The sequence below is a fragment of the Falco biarmicus genome, chromosome 2 (assembly GCF_023638135.1).
Source record: "Falco biarmicus isolate bFalBia1 chromosome 2, bFalBia1.pri, whole genome shotgun sequence".
In the NCBI taxonomy this organism is placed as follows: Eukaryota; Metazoa; Chordata; class Aves; order Falconiformes; family Falconidae; genus Falco; species Falco biarmicus.
Window position 1 is genome coordinate 27,718,515 of NC_079289.1, and position 16,276 is coordinate 27,734,790.

Here is a 16,276-nt window from a genome sequence, read left to right on the forward strand (position 1 = left end):
TCAGGTAATGAATCATTCCCTTTCAGTCCTGACGAAAGGCTTGTGTACCTGACAGCTTGTCTGTTACTTGCAGCTATAGTTATTGCCCAAGGAAAGTTCTCTTGATTTCCTGTAGATCGTTGAAAGTGACAAAGAGTATAAAAAAGCATTTATGGTATCGTAGTGGGAAACCTAAATGACTAAATCACAGAAATAAATGTTTGCCTCACTGAATAGTGCAGAGATACAAGCATGGGGGGATCTCTGCTGTGTACTAGGGAGCAGGTCAGTTAACCTGATCATGATGTTCTGTGACCAGAGACTGCTTCTAAGGTGCTGGGTTTGTGCATGTCCTGTCATCACCCTCCTGTTCAGGTGAGCCTGGGTCATGCAGGCATTTCCTCCCCACACCATGGTTTCCCTGATGGGGATGTTGTGACCAAGGGGGAGAGCAGAGCCAGGTCAGCTTCTGATAGTGCTTCTTCACCCACAAATAAATAAAAGAGCATCCAGGAATAGAAGACATACAAAAAGTCTGGTTTGTATCTTCAACATTTGTTACTTCTTATGTGATAATTTTCCACTGCAGAAATATTTTTAATAGCATTCATACTGAAACCACAAAGACTTAGATCATAGCCTCATAATCTGATTAGGCGGCAGTGTAGAATTTTTGATGAGAGAAAACAAAAGATCCAAAATAACTGTTTAGCACTGGTCCTAGGATCTTAGTGTGGAAGGTGTCATTGTTGTCAGTGTAGTGTTTTTTAACAATTAAATCAGAATCTACCACTGAACTATCCTTGAGTAGAAAGGGGAGAGACCATAATAAATGGCTTGGTTGGGTTCTTTAGCATTTCTAAGCCACAGGCACATAGGTAGCATCTGACTCTGGTTGCTTACATAAAATGCAGAGGTTTTTTTCACTTAGCACTTCAGAGTGTCTCGTTGCTGTCCTAAGCTCATTTAAATCATACTGTAGAACTAGGCTGCAAATTTTGACTTTTGCACTTGCGTACACAGTTAGAAAATGCACAAAATGATCCACATGGTAAATTTGTGGTGACTGGGTACGCAGTCTGTATGCATAGATGAGGCAGACACAATCTTCCCAGTGAACAAACTGCAGATGCATATACGTATGACTTACTTCTCTTTAGGATCAGCTAATACAGCCTGATCTTCTCTTGTTATTTCAGTCAGCTGTGCTCCTACTCACAGGCAATTCTGGCTGCAAAACCCAAAGCCTGGGGCCTTTCTTAACTTTAAACCTCAGGATCCAGATGCCAAGAGCCAAATGACTTGAAATGGTTTTCTTCTGCCTGACTTTTGGGGCAGCCCTGGTCCTCTGGCTGCCTGTGGGTGAAGACTTTCAGACCAGTAAGATTTTCAATGATGAAACTGAACAGAATGCTGAATTTTATAGTCATTCACTGCCACACTTCTACTGACATAACTCTACTTGATTCACGAGGAGTGCTAACAATTACATTAAATAGTTTACCATTGAACTTGTGTTTGAAAAATGCATTTGATTTTGGCACAAGAGAGGAAATACATAGGGGCATTTCCAGCTCATAAGAAATATCTCACAAATGCAATTGAGTCTTTAATTATTTTTTAGAACTCTAGCTGACCCTGCTGGAGTAGGGGGTTTGGCCCAGAGGACCTCCAGAGGTCCCTTCCAACCTTAAACATTCTGTGACTGTGATTTGCTGAACCACATATCCTGAACAAATAAGCCATCATTAAGAAGGAAAAAAAAAAAAAAGAAAAAAAAAAGTGGCAGACCTACCTATGAGGCCATCCACAAACTAAATCAAAGTCAGTAATTTGTTCAACAGCAAAACAGATCTCCAATTGTACGGATTTTTCAGGAAAGTATGAGCAAGTTCATAACTGTGAGATTAACAGGGATGTTCATCCTTGTTATAGCTAAAACAGTTCTATTTTCTACTGAAGGAGTACTTCATGGAATATATCTGCCTAGTCTAATGGCAGCTAAGCCAGGAAGGGGAGCAGAATATGGGAAAGTGGCTTTGAGGAGGGTGTGAGAGAATGACTGTGGGAAGGTACCATTCGCCTGGGCAAAGCATTACAGACTGTAAAAGTGGGGAACAATCCAGCTTTGGCAAGGAGATCGATAACATGATCTAATAAGACTTTTCCATTTGTAATGTCTCTGATCTGCAGCTGGAGAAATAATAAATACACATTTGATGTACAGCTGTTTTGTTCCAGACTTGCTTCTGTTTGGATTGTGGTATGACATCTCCCTGGCTCATGTTTTCAGAGCCCTTTCTGAGGACTAGAGATGGAGGAGAGTACACATTCAGGTATTGTCCATCAGAGTCTGGGCATATGTGGGACACACGTGAAGATCCACTGTCTTGGAAATGTTCCTGTGGATTCTGCAGACTTGTACAGGAGTTTTGCAGTGCCTTGCAGTGGTCACATAGAATTTTGCTAAGGTCTTGGCACTACAGAATAAGCCTTTCAAAAGACAACCTCATCCATACCCAATTTCATATGAAAATGCAAAAGAAAAAAAAAAAACCAACATATATTTTATTTTAAAAAGCTCTTTAACAGAATTCCTCTTTTAAAATTGTACTTACTCTGTTTTCTGTCTCTGACCAGCTGGGATCCAGAAATGAACCTCCATGGAAAGAACAGTCTTTCCCAATTAAATCATAGCTGCTTTTTTCTAGAGATGGAACAAGGGAGCTCAGCAGTCTCACTCACCACTTTATCTGTATCTTCTAACTCCATATGGGCACTTTGTAATCAAGGTCTTTGTAAAAGACAGAAGCAAGTCCTGCTAAGTCCTCCAGACAAATGGATCTAGGTGTCTGTAGACAGATAGATCTGTACTTGCCAGAACTGTGGGGTCTGGATTTGCTGTTCATCATGGTGACAGACTGATAGTGACAGGCAGACACCTGAGCTCTGGGGGATTGTGGGGACACTGATGACCTTAAGAGGTTTCTTAGACGTCATTTACAGTACAGTCAACAGCCTGAAGACCCTGGGGTAAACTGCAAATCATACCTCAGGTCACTCCTGTCTATGTCCCTGAAATTTTCCCTGTCTCTTGCCAGTAGTTTTTGCACTAATGTATTTTTTTTTTCAATTAATAAACACACTGATTTAATTCTGTTTAGCATCACATTCACATCACATGGCTTCAATGTGGCCCTGACTCAGGCCACATGTTCCATTGTGGGAAATACAGCTGTTGAAAAAACTGTTAAATATTTTGCTGAGGAAAAAAAAAAAAAGGTAATTGGACTAGCAATTAGAGGGATAAATGCCTGTGATTCAACACAGACATGACTAAAACAACTCTAAAAAGCCCAGCAGAAGTTACAATGAAATGAATGATTTTAAAGCAGGCATGCAGCAAGCAGCACTCTTCACAGATTAAACATCCAACACACCGTGACCAGCAGCATCTTTCATTTCATAGTGGTGTTTTCCAGGGGTCAGTACTGGGCCCAAAACTGTTTAACATCTACATCAGTGACCTGGGCAGTGGGACAAAGCGTAGCCGCAGCAAGTTTGCAGAGACTACAAAATGAGGCGATTGTTCATCATTCCGAAGGCAGGCTGGAGAAATTGGCTGACAGGGATCTCCCCAAGTTCAACAAAGGCAAAAGCCAAGTCATGCCCCTAGGGAAGAGTAATCCCAGGCACCAGTACAGGCTGTGGGCTAACTGGCTGGAAGGCAGCTCTGCAGAGGAAGGCATTGGGTCCTGTCGGACAACACATGGACCATGGGTCAGCAATGTGCCCTCATGGAAAAGAGGGTCAGTGGCCTCCTAGCTGCACTAGGAAACACACTGTCAGCATGTTAAGGGAGATGATCCTTCACCCCTACTCAGCATCAGTTAGACCACACCTGGAGTGTTGTGATCAGCTTTGGGTTTCCCAGTACAAGAAAGAAATGGAGCTACTGGAGTGAGTACAGGAAATGGTCACTAAGATGATGAAGGGGCTGGAGCACCTGGCATAAGAGGAGAGGATGAGGGAGCTGGAACTGTTCAGCCTGGAGAAGAGAAGCCTCAGAGGGGTTACAGCATTGTTCACAAACACCTGTAGTAAAAGTGTAACAAAGATGGAGCCAGGCTCTTCCCAGAGGTTAGCAATGGAAGGACAAGGGGCAATGGGCAAAAACTGAAACATAAGAAATCCCATTTAAACATAAGAAAAAACTTTTTTATTCTGAAGGTGGTCAATTACTGCCAGAGGTTGTCCAGGGACATTGTGGAGTCTCCATCCCTGAAGATACTCAGCACCTAACTGGACACAAGCCCAAGCAACTTGCTCTAGCTACACTTGCTTAGGCAGGGGAGTCGAACTAGATGATCTCCAGAGGTGCCTCCCAGCTTCAACCATTCTGTAATGCTGTGATGTCCAGGCGAAGCATAAAGTTTGCATTTTTTCCTACAAATAACCTAAAGTATGTGGTTTGTAGGTAAAAGTGATAACCTCTCACACAGATGAATCCCACAGATTTGTTACCAGACATGAATTAATTATTGCAAATTAAAAAGGAAGACAGCAGGGCAGTTGATAAAAGGATGATTGAAAATATTATTTTTTTCTTTTTTGTCTTCTGCCTCCACCCACCCCCCCGCCTCCACATTTCTGTATGCCAGAAATATTACAGCACCTAATTTACACCATCTCAGATGAATTGAAACATGAGGTACAGTACATAAAAAGAGGGAATTACAACTATCCTAGTCCATAGCTACATCTATAATATAAATAGTATATGGGAATGAGATAAAGCACCAGACAGAGTACTCTGCTGATATAGCACTCCATAGCATGGTTTTGGCTCACACCAGCTTGCACTTTTTGAGCAAATCCCATGCATTAATCTGTGAATAACAGATTCCAGGAAACATTCCAAGAGATAGCATAGACAAAGCTGCACAGATTTTGCTTGCTTTCTTCCTCCAACCCTGCCTCAGCAGGCTTTGCACTCAATGTTAGCTCATGTATGCTTTATCACATTGCATACAATGGAAAACTTCTGTGACATCCTAAAACAGCATCCTCGAAAATACCATGTTATTTCATGCACTCTAAAGTGGGGAGAGAAAAAGAAAGTTAATGCTTTAATGACAGTCAAAGGCCCTGGGGAAAGGTGACAGCTTCAGTTCTCCCCCTAGGCAGTCCTAAGAGCTCTCATTCTCAGCTAAAAGCTACCTAGCTCTTACCCGGGTTAAAAGCTGTCCTTCCACCCAAGCACTAGGATAGTAGATACTGTGGTCACCTTTTTGAGAGATTCTGACAGCCCAGTAAAGCTACACAACATATCAATGCGATTTTTAGATAGCTTTACAATTCAAGGAGTAGCCTCATGGTATGTAACTATGAAATTAGGGAAGGTTTTTAATTGTGTTTGAGTGGTGCAGTTTAAGTGCATTAGCATGTGTTAAGTAAGAAAGGGAAGCATCAGTTTGTTTCTGTGAAAATATTTTTTTAAATTAAAAACTACACTAAAAGCTTAAGAATATTTAGAGTTTGCTTTACTGCCCAAAAAAGTATTTACAAATGAAAGAAGCACAGTTCAGCCAAATTCTTTATTGAGTATTTGTTTCAAAACAGAAGTATAAAAGCACATTAGATAACTCCTCTGAAACTTTGGTCTGCAGAATAAAGGCACTTTGAACATGTTTTCTCTACTCCATGAGTAATTGTTTTACAACTTTTCTTGAGAAAGGCAAACAACTTTTATGAGTAAAAAACTAGAGTTATAAAATTGACATAATTTACAGACAACTCCCCATTAGTACCAGACATTAGCAAAGCATGTTTGATATAAAAGCTTTCAGACCTAGCCTCAGTTTTGTAAAACCTTTTTCCATGCTGAATTAACTGTTTGCATGCATTTTATTTATCCCTTTTATAATTCACTTTTATAATCAAAAGACACATTTAGGGAAAAGTGGAAAAACACTTAGGAATCTCGGTATATGTATTACTACAGGATTCCTTTAATGGGAATTATTTTTTCTTATAAATAAAGAAGTCAACATGATCTCAAATACATTTCAAGAAGCTCATAATGTTTGCTTTTTTTCTTTTTAAGAGCTTCCATTAGCCATGATACTAGAAGGCATTTGGATATGCAACGTAGAACAACAAGAAAAGATACATTTACTATAAGGCATATTTGCTTGTTTAGAAAAGGTAACTTTACTGGTGTCATTATGATATTAAACAAATGATGAATTTTGTCTTATAAAAAGTATACAATACTACTGAACCAAAAGTGCTATGTTAACATCTCATATTTCCTTAGATTACTCTAAAAGTCACATGAAGTGATTTTTTTTTTCTAGAAATTATCTAATTTCATTTATATTTCTTATTTAGTGGAAATAATAATAATAAAAAAATACACTCTGTATTGTTCCCTGCTCTTTTTAAATCCAATCCTGCAAACACTTACTAGCCAGCATAAGAAGGAATCCTGGTTCTACAGAAGCTGATGACCTTCAGTTGTTCCAGGACTCCATCCTGCATAGTGATTACTATAAAGAGTAGTTAAAGCACCCCAGTGGACTACTCCTAGTGAGCACTGTGCTATCAGTATCTGCAGCTTCACATCCTTTTGTGCATTTGTGGTTCAGTTTACATTATGTTATCAAAACAACATCGTTTTCTCATGTTCTCATTTTTTTAAAGAAGTTTCTCTTCCTCTTAAACACCATGCTGTTAATTTGTAATTCTGTGGATTTTCTCTTAGAAAGTTTTTAGTGATAAGCTAGTCTTGTCCTCCTTCTTGCTGTTCCCCCTGGGAAAAATGGAAAAAGAACCATAATTATTACCTATAGCTATATATAATATAGTTACACTATATACTGTATTTACTTGTGAAACAGACATGTGAAGAGGAAAGGTGAAGACTGATGCTGAATCTTTTACTCTTGTGCTGGCAGCTAGGAACTGGCAATGATCTCTCAGCTTCTGAATTGATCAAAATATGTAGAAGCAGTGAGTTAGAAATCCCATGGTGGGGAATTCCAAAGTGCCATTTTCAGTGTTAGACTTCAGAGTCAGAACTCACTTTGATGGCTTTAATTCAGTCTGAAACACTGTTTGACCAAAGTGCATAATTAAGTTTTTTTTCAGATAGAAATATATGTAAGAAAACAATCTAGAAACCCAGTAATTAACAATATCAAGCTTTGTTAAAATTTATTTTTGTAAAAGCATAAATTCAACCCTTTCAATGTCTGTTAAGAATTCTTAAAGGTATTTTTTTTCCCTCCTGACTTTTACCATAACTGAGAGTGACACTTGATTCATGTTAAAATGTTTAAATATATGTTTTGCATCTACCTTGTGTCCTCCTGGTTGGTTGTACTTTCCGTACAGGTGCTTCTAGAAAACAGAAATGTTACAGTCAGAAGTTATTTGTAAAAGCCTTTGAATTAAAACTCATTAGAAAAGTTGGAAACCCACTGCTGATTTATGAAGTTTGTTCTTTATGGTTTTCAGCAGATTAAGATTTTTTTCCCATTAGCATGTTGACTTGATCACCTGAAACATGAATGCTTATAATACAATTAACGCATTTCTGTCATGTGCAGTCATTCATAAAAAATTAGCAACATTTCAAAAGTACTTTTACATTTTAACAGTATGAATTCATTATTCACACTGATCTCCTAACAGATGGTTACATGGTGTAGGCAGGTTCCGGGATGTTTTGCCCGTGGTCTTCATTCAGCAAATACCATCTGACACTGTCAGTGACATACAAGCTCAAGTTAATGTACAGGCCAGGACTTGGCCTCAGCTTTTGGCAGAAGGTGGCCAGGCCTGCCATATAGACATTACTTCAGGAATTATAAGTGATATGCTTGAAACTCAATCATTGCAAGATGTTGGCCACGTTTCCATCTGAATTTGAGGCTTGATGTGTAATTGCATTGTGAGTCCACAGTATGATTTCCACATTTAGAGTTCAGTTAATTTCTCAGAGATTTCCGTTTTGAAGGGTAGAATAGAGCAAGGGCTATTGAATAGGTATCACCCTCATTAGCAGATACATCTGTTTTCCAAACTATTGACTGAGTGAAACTACAGACACTTTTTCCACTTTCTCATCAAAACCTGAGAAATTTTTTAAACCAGATGTCTCCTCATTGGAAGGAAAAACATTTCACAAGCATAAGAGATAACTCTTCTGTTACTATCACAGAAATGTTACCGAGGTATTTTTCCTTCTTTACAACCACGAAGTGCTTGCATCTTCACTTAACCAGCTGCCATCAGTTGTCTTTTCATCCTAAGGTACAGCTTATATAAATGCATAGCCCTGAGACACAGGCTTTATGTCATTACAGCTGATACTAAACACTGAGTATCTGCAGCAGTGTGATAGAAAATTTCAAGCTCTGCACTGCTCTGACAAGGACAGAACACGGTCCATCCAAAGTATGTTTTCTCTACTTACATGCTCTCTGACAATTATGCTTTCAGGTAAACCTCATGGTCAAAGATCACACCTGTCTGTCATTTTCAGGCAATAGTTGACTTCTCCAAACACTATGGTATACCTTCAGTATTTAGCACAGACTTCAAAATTGAAGAAGCAGAAACATATTTTTTTAACTTTTTTCTTTACAAGCCATAATATTTTTTCCTATGAATTCAGTTCAAAGGCTGACAGAACAACTTATTCTGCATTATTAGAATTAGAATTGGAAAAGGACATACGTACAAATAAACAAAAGAAATGTGAATAACAAATTTCTGGTAGAAAGCCAGGCTGAATTGTATTTGGGTCCTTTAAGGCATTAATTTTGGATCTCGACATCTTTCAGTTTTTTTCAGACTCAAGAGCTTTCCTCATTTAAGCACAGGGTAAAGGTAAAGAAATTTTAAGATCCTGTGAGATATTTACTCAACCCCAGAGTTATACTTCCTCCACCCCACCTCCCCTTCACCAAATTGAGAACCCCTCACATCAACAGATTGCATTAACACTGACAAGAAATAATTCAAGTTAAAAACAACTCACGTGGTCTTCTTCTGGATATGCTGCTTAGAGAAAAGGCAATTCTTATGGCGCGTGTTCCTTCAAATGTTTTACCTAAACTTTGTGGTTAGACATTTCCTCTTGTCCATTATGCTTGCCAAATCTTTTAGTTACTTTTAGCCACAAAATAAGCCTCAACATTTTTGTCTGCAATGTCAGGGAAAGAATTCTTTTTCCAAAACAATTATGAAACTCTTCTTGCTAAAATACTGGCTTCAGATCCAAGTAATTTTTGTGAATAGATAGTATAAAACCACACCTGGAAAGATCACTTCAGACAAAGCAGGTCTTAGTGATACTGGATTTTTAGACAAACTAACCTTCCAGATGGACCTTCTTGATTTCTCTCTCGATAATCTGTGGCTCTCCCTCAATTACTTTAGTAACCTTGGTGTACTCAGTTCCAGCTATGATAAGCATCAAAAACAGATGAGTTAAATCTAGCAGAGCATTTCTCCATATGCGAAGAGCCTTCAGTGGAAGCAATGTCATTTTGCAGGTGTAGGTTTATGCAGGCCACCATGTTATTCATGACGTAAGGTCCTGCTGATTTCCTCAGCCCTGCCACAGGCGATTCCTTCTCTAGGGCTGGGACTCGTTCATTGCAATCTTGGCTTGAAGTTTTGTTTCAGCAAAGACTGCCAGTGGTAATAAGCAGTGCTGGATATTGTATGAGTAGAATTACAGCCCATATGAAATCATTCCTTTTACTTCAGACAGTGGTAATACATTTGCCTGTGACTGGACTCAGATTTAAACGCTTAGGAAATTTCAGTAAAAGAGAAGTAATTTGATGTATACAAGAAGGCCATAAAGCATAATCGCCATTAACACCAACAGCCATAAAGCAGCATGTGTATCTGCTTTTATTGGCTAAACATATGGTAAGGTATTATCAAGGCAGCCAGGGGTAGCTGACTGCATAAATCATGGAAAAGATAAAGAAAAATCAAATTAAAACAAGAGACAAATCTGCCTATTTGGTCCGTTCTGTAAAGTAGGATGCTTATGCAAACTAACATATAATAGCAAGGAAAAATAGCAAGAATTCAAGAGACAGTATTCTTTTCCAAATTTACTACAAGGAAACTATTCATCATCTTTCCATACACCTATAGGGTCACTGTAAAATGCATCTTTACAGATTGTATCTGTTGTATATATCTGAGGTATTGTATACCTCTCTAACTGAAGTTGGTTACAATTACAATTGCAATCGTTAGATTCTGGCATCAGACCTGTCACCAGAATTTTGAACAATTCTAAAGATGAAGTTTGATCCTGCTCTTTATTGCCTGGTTGACACCAATAGAACACAATCCAGTACATGGAAGGATTTACTTGCTATAATTTCTTTCATTTTCAACTTTCCTTTTAAATATTCAAAACTGAAATAGGCATCACCAGAGAGCAAGTCTATTCACATAGTTGGGACACTTAAGATAGGAAAACATGAAAACCCTCTGGAAGTTCCTATTTCTCTCCAATTATTATAGGTGAATCCTGACTTAGATCGGTAAAACTAAGACTTAAAGCAGAAGAAAGAAATATAGTCAACAGTATTCATAATGATATCTTGGCATTCCTCTAAGACTAGCTATATTATCAACTAGCGTGGTTTTGTTTGGTGGAAAGCCATCCTCCATCACTATATTTTTTACTTAACCAAAGTAAAGGTTGGTATCAGTCATATCCACAGAATAGTGCTGTTAAAGGACTACAAGATAGCTCAGTGAACACACAGCTGGCTGTGAAGTACTTCACAGGTATTCAAGTCTGTAAATTACTAAAAAGTGAACATAAAATGAAGTGGATTCACTTAATTTATGCCACGAGAAACATCTATACATATTTTTGAGCTTCTGACTCAGGTTTACACTAACATGTACTAAAACCACACCACTTGAATTCTCTTTTTTTATTCCCCATTGCTATTACAGATAGTTTTTCTAATCTACATGAAGCAAAGGACATTCAAAATTCATAGATAAAGATTAATTTCATAAGCAGAAGTTCTTTTGCCAATTTTCTACAGCTACGGGTTATTTATTGCCAAAACTGTTAGATATAAGAGAGCAAGAAGGAAAGAAAACCATTCCTTGGAATGCTATATTTGAAGAGAATTAAAGTTAATGCCTTGATATCCATCACCTGTAAGCATTGAAAGAAGGATGCTAAACATGCCTTTGATTATTAACTTGAGGGCAATGAATATTCATTTCTGAAGAACTAATCAGATGAATTTGGCCTACTACAATACTTTCCACTTCATTAGTGTTTTTCACAAATTTAAATTTGCTGAAAAAATGTTCACAGCTAGTGGAATAAATCTTCATTGCTCCCCTGAGTTTTAATTAGATAACTTTTTAAAGACTGAAAAAAATGATTTTTTTTTCAGGATCAATATCATAAAAATTGATTAATCAAACTTTGGTACTTATTTCCATTTCGCAGGCATCTGGCACTTCATATACAGCATTTTATTTTTTCTGCCATTAAAATTACACTTCTGCTAGGTCAGTCTTTAAAATGTGATCAACGTATCTGAGAGGGGTTTCAGGTATCATAGCCTACTGCAAAAAGGTTAGTTGTTATACACTGTATTACCTCCCTGCAGAAGTCTTTTGATTTCTTCATCTTCAAGTAAATGACCATCACCTTCAATAAATTTGGTCACCTTGGTAACCTCTGATAGGATACAGGTTATGGCAAAATTGATTTACAGAAAACATTTGACAATCCTGTAACAGCATACTACTGAATTAATCCTGTCACAGCATTTTGCTGAATTAAAAAGTTCATCTGTTATGATATTAAATTCCATGTAATCACTAAACCCACCATATTTTTTATGACAAACATAGCATAGTATGTATTAGACCAGGGGTCCTCAAACTTTTTAACCAGGGGGCCGGCGCGCGGATGCAGTGGCAGGCAGTCATCTGCGGCTGCTTGGTTTCCCCCCCCAATCCCCGGCGAGGGGTGGGGTGGGGTGAGGTGCGGGGGGGTCTGTAAATACCAGGAGCTGGATTGAGAACCCTGGGGGGCCGTATCCAGCCCGCAGGCCGTAGTTTGAGGACCCCTATATAATTAGACTCAGGCAGCCTCAACTCTTGCTGACTGAAATGTGAAGATCAGACTCTCAAAAACAGAATGTTAGTTTTGGACATTTGTCAGGTTCTGAGGTTTAATCTCTAGGTATGATTGTGCAGTATGAGCACCTTTGCTGAAGACATCGACTATCTATTCAGTCATTACTTAAGTAATATATATGTTATTTTTTATTAAAGGAAGGAAAGAAAATAAGGATACTAACCTTCTTCAAGTAATTTCTTTAACTTTTCTTCATTGTCTGGACTACCTGCAGTAATTCTGGTATATTTTATTTCAGGACCTGTAAAAAAGATATGTAAGACAGCGACTTTAATTAGATAGGATTGCCTTCTAAGTTATTTTTTCCTATATAACACTTAGGATGGTTTCATGGTTAATATGCTTTAATCTGTTTTTATGGTCGTTTCATCTCTCACTGTGTCCCAAACTAAACTGAAAGAGGGTTACAAATAGTATTTAAAGCTATTCAGGAAAGTACTCAGACAAATTTAACATATTTATAGTAAATATCTGCTCACATTCTTGAAGTAAGACACAGTTTTCAACACTTTGTTGTATTAGGTCATAGATCAGATACTTCCTAGGTGCAAAAAGAGTTTGGATCCACTGTTGTAAGTATACATTGTTGCTTTTACTACTGCTATGAGTAATTTCAGAGCTTAACATTTGAGATTTTTTATCAGTTTCTACTACAGAGGGATGATAAGGAAATATCAGGTCTCAAACTCTGGCATTTTACATTATATTGAGCATTTTACATGGGATAATAGTGAAACTGGAAATTGAGAAATGAGAATATGGTTGGGTTTTTTCCTCACCAAGAAATTTTGAATTGAAAAATAGTCCTAGGTTTATTCAGAAACCACCACTGTTTTGCATTCAATTATTTCCATTGTAGTAAATAGCTGAGTGAGAATAACTTAAGTCTGGTTCGTTACTTCTCTCTTCCTTGAATGCCTACTTAAACTGAATTTTAAGATTTTCTAAATAAACTTAATATTAAGACTTTCTACTAAGTCAGAATGTTCCTGTAACACTGTCTTTTCTTTACAACTTCTCTGGCAATCAAAATTTTAATGGCAGCATTCCAAATGATATTTTAAGCAAGGGGATCAAAACATGTTAGCAGAGAATTTGTGACTGCTTAAATATGCCTCACTGCACTTTCCAATTTCTGTGAAGTTTCTAGGTTTCTTAAAGAAATGTCTCTGTAGTAGGTCAAATGAAATTGGACAAAGAGTTTTAAAGTTACTGTGGGAGAAGATCCAGGGACACAGATTCATGTAAATTTTATCTTATATTAGCTGAATACAAATCTCTAACTTGTGGATGTCAGACCAGTCAAGGCCCCTCCTTACAGAGAAACAGAGAAGTTTGGGTGTTTTTTTTTCTGAAATGATTGTCAAGGGACCCAGGCCTGGGATTACATACAAAAGTAGGTATTTACACACTAAAGGTCTACCTTTGGTCAAATGACACCTATCTTGAGATATAAACCCCAAAAGTTCACACACACGGAGTGGGTGGGGGTGGGGGTGGGGAAGCCATCTTTCTAAAGTAAGCCAGACTAAAAGAATTCAGTAAAATCAGTCTCATCCTGAAATGGTAGCAAGAAGCTTTCAGAAGCAGACATTTCACAAATATATTAAAAAAAAAAGGGCAAGTTTTCATTGTTTTGCATGCTGTTAAAATATTGTTGCAGTTTCCATATATGTGTATGTAGCACCCACAGCCAGAATTTTAGCCATACATAGGCAGCTCTCTAAGAAATGTAATTTAGGCATTTCCCTCCAGGCAATGCAATTCAGGCATTAGGACAGAATTTAAGATGCATTACTTTTGTACGTAATAATGAACTTTACTAAGTGTGAATAGCTCAGTGTAATTTACCTTGAATAATTCTTTCTTCTGTTACTTTTTTCTCTGTCACTTCCACAGGTCGCCCATCAATGATTTTGGTGTATGTTTTAATAATTGGTTCTACAAGGATTTTTAAATCGAAGACATTAATCAAGCAGTGAATAGTGTTACAAGTGCTGTTTTTGAGATGGAAACTTAATCAAGCTTACACAAGGAAATACTATTGCATATTTTATGAAAAATAAAAATGGTCAGAGGAGACCAGAAACTAAGTTTCCTCAAAACTTAGGATGGCTACATGCTGGTTTTCCCTTAAAAGCATCCTAGATGTGAACTTCTCAATGTCCCTAGCAAAGCAGAAGGCAAAGTTTATCTCTCTGTCTGATAAAATTGCCTGTCACAGAATTATCTACTGCATTTTTGATGCAGGACAACACCAGCAAATAATTCTTAACAGAGAGAGATCTTATGTCAGCATGCAGAGCATTTCTAAAGCTGTCTTGGCTGTAGCTATGGGACACAACTAGACAAAAACCCTAAATTTTTAAATTCATGAGAAGTAAGAATGAATTGATGCAATACAATTACAACACTTCCAGGTCTTGTTAAAAACAGAACAGTTGTTTAACATAACACACATGAATCACCTACATAAAGTAGAAACAGACTGGGAATAATGAATGTTTCAAATTTTAACTAATACAAATTGAGTTGCTAAAAGTATACCAACCTCCATGAATCACTTTAGTTATTGTCTCCCCTTCCCTGACTATTTTGAACTCAGGTTCCCCTTCAATTAATTTAGTGATCTGTGTGATAGATGGGTCTGTGACACAGGAAAAAAACAACACATTACAAATAGTCATAAAAATATTTATGGTGTTCCATGGGGCTGAGATGAAGCCAGAATTATGCCCCCTTATCCTAAAGAAACCCAATGACTGTAATGGAGGATTTTTTAAATCTGCAAACCCATTTGCAGCAATGATATACAATCTTGTACTTCCTCTCATGCCATCTTAAATTTAGATCCTATTGCACACTTACTATTTACCTTTTTTTTTAAAAAAAACACTTTTGTGTATCTGATATTTTTAACATCTGTTGACAAGTCTCAGGCAAAAAACAGATCCTCAGCAGCTGAAAGAAAGTGTTCCTCTATATATGTAAGAAGGATACTCTGAGGCACTGTTGGAATATTATTGCTATTGTTCCACTAGTGATCAGCATGCAAACTATTGTATGAAAGCTTAAAAAAGGACTAGAGAGAGGAATATTTGTCATGTTGTTTGCTACTAACTGTATAGATATCCAAGAGGAAACTAGGACTTTTAATCAGAATTCCCTTATGTTGTTTTGGGTTATTTTTATTTGTTGTTTGGGGTTTTTTTATTTGGTGCTTTTTTTTTAGGCTACCGAGACTTGGCCAGTTGTCATCAAGCTTAAAGAAAAAAAAAAAAACACGCTTCACATATCAACTGGAATTGCTGTAAGGATATTTGTCAGCATTATTCATTTGAGTTGCATGGGATTGGTCATCTTGATTGCAATGCAAACACAAACCTCTTAATATTGTGCAATCCCTATAGACCACACTGATCCAAATGTATCTCTGTCTGACAGGCTGGAGCAGCAGATAACAAGCAAATTAGGAACACACTATTGATGCAGTCTATTAACAGGAATAATACAGTTCTTCTGTAACAAGTGTTCAGCAACACCTGCTTAAGAAGTTGCTGTAACGCACGCTTCCCTTATTCCCTATTCAGAGTTAGAAACTTAAGACAGTTCATCTCTCCCACTTTCCTTAAAAATCCCTTAAAAATCTTTCTTCATATAAATTTATGTAGGATTAGATACTGTATATTTTTATTTTTATTTTTCCAATTACTGATCAGGATTTAACAATAGCTTTTTAATATGTGTGCCTGGTGTTGATTGTTGAAAACAGTACAATTTAGGCTAACTAGTGTCCTTCACTAATAACAAATCCAAGCATACATTTTTGTTTGTTTTTGCAGCAGACTATTGCATAGGTTAGCTAGAGCTGAATAACTCATTTATTTGCTGCAGTTGAGATGATATGATAGGATCAGAATGATGCCCAGTTATTATAGAGCTCTATTCATCTACTCTTAGTTTTAAATAGCTGAATAACCCATTGCTTTTCCTTTTATTTTCTAACAATTCTGGCTGAAAAAAACATTCATCAATATTTCAAAGAAGCATTCTTACAAGATTCATTCACTTGCTTGT

General features: G+C 37.3%; 1 protein-coding gene across 9 annotated transcripts in view; it reads right to left on the minus strand.

Annotated features, from left to right (window-relative positions):
• Positions 1-5,562: 5,562 nt before the first annotated feature.
• The window catches only part of POSTN (periostin), a 38,084-nt gene continuing 27,370 nt past the window's right edge, over positions 5,563-16,276 (minus strand). For 2 of the 9 annotated variants that reach the window (XM_056328830.1, XM_056328831.1), the window contains 7 exons: positions 14,751-14,846; positions 14,051-14,140; positions 12,363-12,440; positions 11,654-11,734; positions 9,367-9,453; positions 7,342-7,383; positions 5,563-6,793 (listed from right to left, as the gene is read on the minus strand). In XM_056328830.1, the coding sequence (XP_056184805.1) occupies positions 6,753-6,793; positions 7,342-7,383; positions 9,367-9,453; positions 11,654-11,734; positions 12,363-12,440; positions 14,051-14,140; positions 14,751-14,846 (515 nt within the window). In that variant the 3' untranslated portion in view covers positions 5,563-6,752. Of the gene's footprint in view, positions 6,794-7,341; positions 7,384-8,676; positions 9,049-9,366; positions 9,454-11,653; positions 11,735-12,362; positions 12,441-14,050; positions 14,141-14,750; positions 14,847-16,276 lie in introns of those variants that run through there. The other 7 variants (XM_056328832.1, XM_056328833.1, XM_056328836.1 and 4 more) reach the window with 5 other exon arrangements.